The 10,143-nt window shown below is 52.7% G+C and overlaps 3 protein-coding genes across 3 annotated transcripts; all 3 read left to right on the top strand.

Annotated features, from left to right (window-relative positions):
• Positions 1-1,883: 1,883 nt before the first annotated feature.
• Positions 1,884-6,245, top strand: PpBr36_03771 (uncharacterized protein; the record flags this gene model as incomplete). The annotated part of the gene is made up of 8 exons (XM_029890941.1): positions 1,884-2,136; positions 2,255-2,374; positions 2,463-3,323; positions 3,394-3,428; positions 3,499-3,511; positions 3,782-4,400; positions 4,477-6,055; positions 6,135-6,245. The coding sequence occupies 8 exons, from the start codon at positions 1,884-1,886 to the stop codon at positions 6,243-6,245; spliced, it is 3,591 nt and encodes a 1,196-aa protein (XP_029753165.1).
• A 1,285-nt stretch (positions 6,246-7,530) lies between these two features.
• Positions 7,531-7,980, top strand: PpBr36_03772 (uncharacterized protein; the record flags this gene model as incomplete). Its single annotated transcript, XM_029890942.1, has 1 exon — positions 7,531-7,980. The coding sequence occupies one exon, from the start codon at positions 7,531-7,533 to the stop codon at positions 7,978-7,980; it is 450 nt and encodes a 149-aa protein (XP_029753167.1).
• Positions 7,981-9,202: 1,222 nt separating this feature from the next.
• PpBr36_03774 (uncharacterized protein) lies at positions 9,203-9,959 on the top strand (the record flags this gene model as incomplete). The annotated part of the gene is made up of 2 exons (XM_029890943.1): positions 9,203-9,269; positions 9,346-9,959. The coding sequence occupies 2 exons, from the start codon at positions 9,203-9,205 to the stop codon at positions 9,957-9,959; spliced, it is 681 nt and encodes a 226-aa protein (XP_029753169.1).
• Between the last annotated feature and the right edge of the window lie 184 nt (positions 9,960-10,143).

Consider the following 10,143-nt stretch of genomic DNA (forward strand, 5'->3'; position numbering starts at 1 on the left):
AAAAAAAAAAAAAAAAAAAAAAAAAAAAAAAAAAAAAAAAAGGCTGGTTCAGGTGAGATGCAGGAACGAACATTCACAGATTTAGAAAAACAGACCAATGATCAGCTAACAAGTAAAAGCTAAAAAGACTAAAAATAAAATAATTCAAAAAGGAGGATAAAAGAGGCTATCAAGTCGTTAAAGCGCCATACATGCATCAGTCTAGGAACGTGTCGCAACCTCACACTTCCCTTCGTCCAGATGGTGCTGTATGCCGGCTCACCACCAGGCGCACTGGTAGCCGAGGTTTGACAATGGGGGGTGGATGAGGGGCCCTTGACTTGGAGTGGCTTGACAGAAGCACATAGGGCAAGTCGACATTAGGCGCATTCGCGGTAGCTGCTCCGTAAATTAGTTACCGACAGTACATGATGTTTTCATCTATCAAACATGGACTAGTTCAGGCCCCAATTATGCTTGCTTTGGACTGAATATGCAGGCATACGTGCGCCTTTCCGACGGGTCGTCTCGTCTGATTGGAGGGGCTATTGAAGCCGGCATCGTCATGGGATAGAAAATACCGTATTTAACATATCGGCAAACATTCCCATCCCACTTTTGGTGGGGGTTTCTTATTTACTGATTGCTTCTTTGAGGGGTTGTCGCGGGCAGGGTCCGGATTGGGACCAACAGCGCGGAATTACATATGACAATTAGCATCAATCCAACAGGTCCCTTCTTTATCGTGTCGGGAAAAGAGCATTCTAGTATGTGATTTTATTTCGCTATCACAATCAAATGCCCAACCCAGGAAGACCAATCGATTGCCGCCCCAATCGCTACAACCTGCCAATACCTACGTACCTACCTTACCTTACCTATGTGCTTGTACCTAAATGGCCAAACCTTGTTGGTCGCAGTGCATGCAGGGTCAGGAATACCCTGCATCCAGGTAACTTTCCCATATCTACATACTGCTGTTTGAAAAAGGACAAAAGAAAAACTATAATTGATGTTCAACAGGATCTAGTCACAGCGAATGCCATTGCCCCCACCTTCGATATGCCACGGTTTGAGTCGGCTGATGAATGACGTCTTGCCCCGCCCAACAATCACACTAAATCCATTGGGTTGCTACTGTTCTACGGATGGAATGAGAATTCGAGATCAGATAGGTAAGCTGGTAATAAGCTAAAGAAATGCATTTGATGTTAGGGAGCCGATTTGCAAGCACAAGAGATGAAGAAAAATCCGATACCGCCAAGTATGGAAATTGTTGTAGCCAGGTGTCATCAGGTACAGTACTCTCGGGCCCAAAGTACATGCATCCACCCTGAATCATCTACAATAAAGCCGAAGTCCCACTGTAACAGACAAAAAGGTACCTGGCCTTGGTGCTCATGGTATGACTGAATATCCCTCTGCCCGAGCGGTGCCCCGGATCTATAAGCCACTACACCTACAGTAGTTTCTTCACGATCGATTGGGCCTCCTCAAGTGGAAAGTGGCAAACAGATGCATACTCTGGCAAGGCGAGATGCCCCTCATTCAGCAATTCGTGCATTCGCCCTAGTTGACCGAGCTGCACCTTATTCAAAAGCAACGAGATCTCACCCGAAACATGTGGTCCCATAAAATATATAAAGAAAGCTTGAAGCCAAGGGAGCCTTGGGAGCTCACCCTTGCAAGTGATCCACTTTATCTCAGCTTGTCGGTAACCCCGCTATTGCATCGCGCCGTGGCCCTGTCAAGCTTGTGACGGAAGGAGGGAAGCTCTTATCTCTTGCCCAAAACTAAACCTCCTTCTCCCCAGCTTCCTTTTTCCCTTCCTTTCATCTCTCTCATTTCTCTCGGCACTTACACAACAACAGAAGGTTCTGGGAATCATCTATACAACAGCCACAATGTCGACCGACGCTCCGCCGTACCAGGCGCCGGAGAACGCCATCGACGATGAGGATGAGCTCTCGGACACGCCCAAGGAGGCGCACACTGTGCACAGGATCCGGGCCAATTCCACCATCATGCAACTGAAGAAGATCCTCGTCGCCAACCGTGGCGAGATCCCTATCCGCATCTTCAGGACAGCTCACGAGTTATCATTGCATACCATTGCCGTTTTCTCTCACGAGGATCGCCTTGGCATGCATAGGCAGAGTTGGAAATCCTATTTTCTATTCGTTCAACTGTCGAGAGCATGCGCTGGAGATGGCGGCGCCTTTGCGCTCTCGTCGAGGTGGTGTTTGTGGCTAACAAAGCTTGAAACTCACTCCAGAGGCCGACGAGGCTTACATGATCGGAAAGCGGGGCCAGTACACTCCAGTTGGAGCATATCTGGCTGGTGACGAAATCATCAAGATCGCCCTCGAGCACGGCGCGCAGATGATTCACCCTGGTGAGTAGAGCTATATATATATGATGGCCCTGTGGGTGAATTGTAAGCGGAGCATCTAGTAACACGTCACGCTCGGCTGCGCCTTTAGGTTACGGATTCCTCTCAGAAAACGCAGAGTTCGCCAAGAAGGTTGAGGACAGTGGTCTCATCTTTGTTGGGCCGTCACCCGATGTGATCCAGGCCCTTGGCGACAAGGTTTCCGCCAGGAAGCTCGCCATTGCCGCCAACGTGCCCGTCGTTCCCGGGACAGAGGGCGCCGTCGAGAAGTTTGAGGAGGTCAAGAAATTCACCGACGAATATGGTTTCCCCATCATCATCAAGGCTGCCTATGGCGGTGGTGGTCGCGGCATGCGAGTCGTCCGTGACCAGGAGTCGCTCAAGGAGGCTTTCGAGCGCGCCACATCCGAGGCCAAGTCTGCTTTCGGAAACGGCACCGTCTTCGTCGAGAGGTTCCTTGACAAGCCCAAGCACATCGAGGTTCAGCTGCTGGGTGACAACCAGGGCAACATTGTCCACCTCTACGAGCGTGACTGTTCAGTCCAGCGCAGGCACCAAAAGGTCGTGGAAATCGCCCCGGCCAAGGACCTCCCTCCCGAGACGCGCGATGCCATCCTCAAGGATGCCGTCAGGCTGGCGCAGAGCGTCAACTACAGGAACGCCGGAACCGCCGAGTTCCTTGTGGACCAGCAGAACCGCTACTACTTCATCGAGATCAACCCCCGAATCCAGGTCGAACACACCATCACCGAGGAGATCACTGGCATCGATATTGTTGCCGCCCAGATTCAGATTGCCGCTGGTGCTACGCTGCAGCAGTTGGGTCTGACCCAGGACCGCATCTCAACAAGGGGTTTTGCCATCCAATGTCGTATTACCACAGAGGACCCGCAGAACAACTTTGCCCCTGACACCGGCAAGATCGAGGTCTATAGGTCCGCAGGCGGAAACGGTAAGATTGCCCCGCCACCTCCCAGAAAAGGTTGATTATAGACTTATACTGACTAATATTGTAACAATAGGAGTGAGGCTCGACGGTGGCAATGGATTTGCGGGTGTAAGCTGAGAATCTCCTGCCATTTGTTGAATTTTATGGTTGCTGACAAAAAACTAAACCAACAATATAGGCCATCATCACACGTTAGTATCCCCTATTAGGCATATCCCTACTATCTGTAGCCTCCTCCTTCTCTTCATGCATCTATCCCTGCGTATTTTCTAACCTCCTTGCTCCCTTTATATCACATATACTGGTGTCTTTACGTCCCCCCTTATCACCCCCTTTCTTGTCTCCTTTCTCGTCTCATTTCCTGCTCCATTCCCCAACACCTTCTCAACAACCCTTCCATCTCCTTGGATACGTACCCAATCATTCCATCCCAAAAGCTTGCTAACATGTCTACATCACAGCACACTATGACAGCATGTTGGTCAAGGTTTCTTGCCATGGCAGCACATACGAAATCGCACGCCGGAAGCAGCTGCGTGCCCTGGTGGAGTTCAGGATCAGGGGTGTCAAGACAAACATCCCGTTCCTGATGTCGCTGCTCACGCACCCCACCTTCATCGATGGCGCGTGCTGGACCACGTTCATCGACAACACCCCAGAGCTCTTCACCATGATGGGCAGCCAGAACCGTGCCCAGAAGCTGCTCGCCTACCTGGGCGACATGGCCGTCAACGGAAGCAGCATCAAGGGCCAGGTTGGCGAGCCCAAGTTCAAGGGCGACATCATCCACCCGGAGCTCTTCGACTCGGCCGGCAACAAGATCGACACCTCCAAGCCTTGCACCAAGGGCTGGAGGCAGATTATCTTGGAGCAGGGCCCCAAGGCGTTTGCTCAGGCTGTCAGGAAGAACAAGGGCTGCCTTCTCATGGACACCACTTGGAGAGATGCCCACCAGTCTCTGTTGGCTACCCGTGTGCGAACAATCGACCTTCTCAACATTGCCAACGAGACGAGCCATGCCCTGTCCAACCTCTACAGTCTTGAGTGCTGGGGAGGTGCAACATTCGATGTGGCGTACCGGTAAGCCCGCCCTGAAAGAAACCAGAATTTCTCGCCGTGGTTCTCTTGGACTCTGTTAACTAGAAATCTATTTTAGCTTCTTGAACGAGGACCCTTGGTTGCGTTTGCGACGAATGCGCCAGGCCGTTCCCAACATCCCATTCCAGATGCTTCTGAGAGGTGCCAACGGTGTTGCCTACTCGTCGCTGCCTGACAATGCCATCGACCACTTCTGCGAGCAGGCCAAGAAGAACGGCGTGGACATCTTCCGTGTGTTTGATGCTCTGAACGACATTACGCAGCTCGAGGTCGGTATCAAGGCTGTCCACAAGGCGGGCGGTGTCGTCGAGGGCACCGTCTGCTACAGCGGTGACATGTTGAACCCCAAGAAGAAGTACAACCTTGAGTACTACATGGACCTGGTCGACAAGTTGGTGGCTCTGGACATTCACGTCCTCGGCGTCAAGGACATGGCCGGTGTGCTCAAGCCGCACGCCGCCAAGATCCTCATCGGCAGCATCCGCAAGAAGTACCCCGACCTCCCGATCCACGTCCACACCCACGACTCGGCCGCGACCGGTGTGGCATCCATGGTTGCCTGCGCCGAGGCTGGCGCCGACGCGGTGGATGCGGCCACAGACAGTCTGTCGGGCATGACTTCGCAGCCTAGCATCAATGCCATCATGGCATCCCTCGAGGGTAGCGATCTGGACACGGGTCTGGACCCTCACCAAGTCCGCTCCTTGGACACGTACTGGCAGCAGCTTCGCCTCCTCTACTCGCCATTCGAGGCTCACCTCACGGGCCCCGATCCCGAGGTCTACGAGCACGAGATCCCCGGTGGACAGCTCACCAACATGATGTTCCAGGCCTCGCAGCTCGGTCTCGGATCGCAGTGGCTTGAGACCAAGAAGGCCTACGAGCAGGCCAACGACCTCCTGGGAGACATTGTCAAGGTCACCCCCACATCCAAGGTGGTCGGTGATCTCGCTCAGTTCATGGTCTCGAACAAGCTCAGTCCCGAGGACGTCAAGAAGCGCGCCGGCGAGCTCGACTTCCCCGGCTCGGTGCTCGAGTTCTTCGAGGGTCTCATGGGCCAGCCGTACGGCGGGTTCCCCGAGCCCCTGCGCACGGATGCACTCCGCGGCAGGCGCAAGATGGAGAAGCGCCCCGGTCTGTACCTGGACCCGATCGACTTCCCCAAGGTCAGGAAGGAGCTGGCCAAGAAGTACGGTCCCGGCCTGACCGAGTGCGACGTGGCGTCCCACATCATGTACCCCAAGGTGTACGAGGACTACCGCAGCTTCGTCGATAAGTACGGCGACCTGTCGGTCCTCCCGACCCGGTACTTCCTCAGCAAGCCCGAGATCGGCGAGGAGTTCCACGTCGAGCTGGAGAAGGGCAAGGTCCTCATCCTCAAGCTCCTGGCCGTCGGTCCGCTTTCCGACGCCACCGGTCAGCGCGAGGTGTTCTACGAGATGAACGGAGAGGTCAGGCAGGTGACGGTCGACGACAAGCAGGCGTCGGTCGAGAACTTGTCGAGGCCAAAGGCCGACCCGTCGGACTCGAGCCAGGTCGGTGCTCCGATGTCTGGCGTCCTTGTCGAGCTCAGGGTGCACGAGGGCACCGAGGTCAAGAAGGGCGACCCTATCGCTGTTCTCAGCGCCATGAAGATGGTAAGTTGCCGCCGTGTCCTTGATTGTAATGAATTTGATCATGATAGAGAGCCCATCGCTAACCCATATTTCCCCGCAGGAAATGGTCATCTCGGCACCCCACGCTGGTATTGTGTCGAACCTGGTTGTTCACGAGGGCGACTCGGTTGGCGGATCGGACTTGGTCTGCAAGATTGCAAAGAAGGCTTGAGGGCGTCCTGCCATTCGTCTTTTTGTTGGAATAGCTTTGGCGGATATCCATATGAGTGTGACGCTGATTTGTTCTGCCTCTATGTGCTGTTCTTCACCGCAACTAAAACATTTGTGTCAGTGTGAATTGAATCGAGCCAGTTGTTGCTTTCGGCCGCAGTGATGTCTCCATGAAACTGTTTAGGACTGTTGCCTCCAACTTCAGTTTGCCATTCACATCATAGGCAAAACTTGCTGTATACTCAGTACGGCAGACAAGCCGCATTGCCCACTTTCTATCTACCTTTCATCTGCGTTTCTATCAGCCTTCCTACCTACCTACCTACCTACCCGTCTATTACCAAACTATCTACCAAGCTGCCAAGGTGAGTGTTCACCACCAGGTCCGCTGCCGAAGCCATGAAACCAGTCAGACACGGCGGTAATTGTTCGATGCATATGGAAGCGTCCGCATGCCTATTTGCAGGGAATGCAAGTAGAAACTACGCTTGAAGCCAGATCGCGATAACCTGGCGCAACTAACAGAGGCCCGGGAATCTGTTATGTTGAAAGACTTGGAGGAGACTCATAATTTTATCGACAAACAGTATCGAGTGACAATTGGGACACCGATAGAAGTGACCAAGGTATGGAGGACATCCCCTAAATGCGTATCTGACTACCTACCTCGCTACCCACCCAACTACATGTATCACGTCATAAAAAGACTGTATGCCTGACAAGTTGGAAGTAGAAGACACTGTTAAATTCGGAATGTAGTCTTATACAGCAATACGCCACCTTGCTTGCTTTTGGAACGAGCGGCTGCGCTGATATCCTCGAGTCCCTGTGTCATCAGGGGCTGAACTCCAGACCAGGGGCGATTTCGGTTATTTTTTATATCTAAAAAAAAGAAAAGGGAAGGCAGCTTATGTATTTTGTTTCCTGCCCTGTTTGCTTGCTTATTTGCAGGCCTTCCCTCTGGATAGCTACTTGAGCCGTTCCTATCTCCCGCTGGTAGCCTCAACCCCTCTACCAACCCATTAACCCCTAAAGGTCATAACGGGGGGTTGTCAGCCGCCATCCAAGCACAATCTTCGAGATATCTCCGCCCAAGCAAGCTCTTTTGACCAAGACAAAAAGACAATCGTCCAAGACTTTCAGGACCGAGATACAGTGAGAAGACATCCAGATAATAACACTTTTAGAGATTGTCTGCTCGACTTTCTGTTCGATTTACGACTTTTCAAGTAAGTTATCGCCGGGGATTATTCTAACGCCAGACTGACTAACTAACCAGACAGAAAATGGCTTCAAAGTCCAACAATATGGTAATTCAGCCCGCTGGGAAATATCGGCTTCAGTCTAAGCGCAGACGTATCGATGACGAAGAAGCCGCGGGAAACTTCCCCGCAGCAAAGAACAGCGAAGATGCTTTAGAGGAAGATACGATCGGACCCATGGTTAATGTTCACAGAGAAATAACAAGTTCCACTTGGGATGGCTGCAAAGCTATTCGAAAGATGAGAATGGAGGGAGTCGAGCGGGTGAGCCAGAGGCATGCGCAGCTGTCGACAGAAATTGCGCAGCTAAAGCGGGAGATGAAAATTTTGACAAAGGAGAAGAATGATCTGGAGCAGAGAAATTCTCGGTTGGAGGAAAAAATCGAGGCTATTCGCAACCAAGCCGCTCTTGGAAAAGCGGTGAGGGAGGCCACGGCGAAGTTGGCAAGCGGCGATAACACGGATCCCAAGTAATCAGTCCGGTCTATTCTTACTCTCTTACCATATTTTTTTATCCAAGTTTATTTCTGCGTTGGGATTTACAACTATTGCCCCTTGGATCTTATCCAAATTCTTCACAAACAAGTCATTAGACAGGTAAACAGAACTACCAAGTGCTACCGCTTTTAATCATGCGTGCATCTGCCCTGAAAACACAGAAATAACTGGGCCATGATAAAGTCTGGGAGACGAGCGGGAGGAAAAAGAATGGACTGAACGTAAAGGAGATCGAAATGCACATCTAATCTCGCCTAGACAGCATTGCCGCTCCCCACAACATGACCGCAATCGCGAACCGCATAAAAAAACCATGGCTGTGCACGAGAAAATTAATCGCGCGTCTCAATCCCTCATCTAATCTCTTCCAATACCAGGTTCTCAAATCCAAACAGACCCTGCGCCGCGAACCCCGGAACAAAGACTCAACAAGTCTGGACTTGTCGGTCTTGTCGCAGGGGCAGGGAAACGACCTTGACCCCCAAGAAGCGCGCCGACCAATGAGAGCGCGTAGCCGGGGTTGCAGATGGCGCTCGCCGTCGATGGCCGCCCCGTCCGCTAAGCGCCGCCGGCTGGTGGGGCCGGGCGTCTACGACACCAAGCAAGCCCATTGATCGCCGTTCCCGTCCAGGCCGTCGAGGGAGGGATGAATGGCTCTTGTTGATCGCGAGCCCGTTTCAGCTGGCGAAATGTTGCTCGTCTCTTCCAAGGCCCTTTTTCCAAGACCATGTCGGCAGCCGTTGATGCATCGCATAGGGCTGGGATGGTGGGAGGGGATTCGTCGGTTTTTTTTTTCATGTTTGACAGGTTTTTCTATTTTTGGGGGGAAAATCATATCAGGGAGTCCTTTTGGGGCTTTTGTGATGTGTAAAAGGTGACCAAGGTGAGGCAATGTTGGTATATAAAGGGTGTCCAACCATCACCTGAACCGACTGTTCTTTTTTCCAACTGCAAGCAACATCATTCCATCTCTGTTATTCACTTCCCTTTAGTCTCTTTTTTTCCCCCTAGGAACAAACAATCGTTTTTACTCTCTTTCACGGGTTTATTCACATCTTAAAAAAAAAAAATACCTGGGCAGGTCCACGTTCTTTCATCAAACATACAATCTCTTCTTCTCCCTACAATTCCTGCATCCTTCCGGGCGTCTGTGACCCATTACCTCTCAAACGAAAACACATTCTTTTTAGAAATCATCATGGCCAACGGAAACATCTTCAGACTGGTGACTTGGGCGCTCACCATCCCCATCGTTCTCTTTTATGGTAAGCGCTACTTGGTATCCTGTGATCCCTGACCAACATGACCAAACAAAAACAACTAACAAACTCCACTCGACAGTCCTCTCTCTCGTCGGCTGCATCTCCAACTCCCCCGGAATCCCCGACATCTTCCTCCTCAAGCTCACCACCCCCTTGACCGAGACGCCGTACCAGGTGCGGGTCGGCTACTTCGGGCTGTGCGCCGGCTCGGACGACGCCAAGCTCTCGTGCCTCCCGTCCTTCTCGCTGGGCCGGGCGCCAGGCACGACCGTCTTCAACACGACGCTGCCGGCGGAGCTGACGCGGCTGGTGGAGCTGGGCCACGAGGTGCAGGTCAAGGTCATCTTCTTTGTGCCTCTGCTGCTGGCGTCGGTGCTCTTCTTCGTCTCGACCGCGACCGTGTTCCTGTGGCGCAACGTGCCGCAGATCTCGCCCATGGCCGCCACGGTCGCCTTCCTCATGCACAGCCTGGCGCTGGGCCTGCTGCTGGCCGCCGCCACCGCCGTCAGCATGGTAGTCAACGCGCTGCACTTTGCCGTCGTTGAGATCACGCGCGGCCAGAACGAGATCAACGTCGAGGGCGGCCGGGCCCTGCAGACCTTCCAGTGGCTGACCGTCATCTTCAGCTGCGTCTGGCAGGTCTGCATCCTCAAGCGGTACAAGGCCGACATGGCTGGCGGCAAGCGCTTCTGAGGGGGTTGCTGTTGAGCTGGACTAGGGGATAAGGGGCCACAAAAGCTCGGCCCCGTTTCGTCCCATAGTTGCGAATCCGCTCACTTGTGCGGAGTTGGCTCGTCGTCTGCTCACCAGATTGCATATTAGCGGAACCGGCAACTTCAAACCGCAGTTTCTGTTTTTCTTTTCTCTTCTTCTTTTT

This window comes from Pyricularia pennisetigena, chromosome 3 (assembly GCF_004337985.1).
Source record: "Pyricularia pennisetigena strain Br36 chromosome 3, whole genome shotgun sequence".
In the NCBI taxonomy this organism is placed as follows: Eukaryota; Fungi; Ascomycota; class Sordariomycetes; order Magnaporthales; family Pyriculariaceae; genus Pyricularia; species Pyricularia pennisetigena.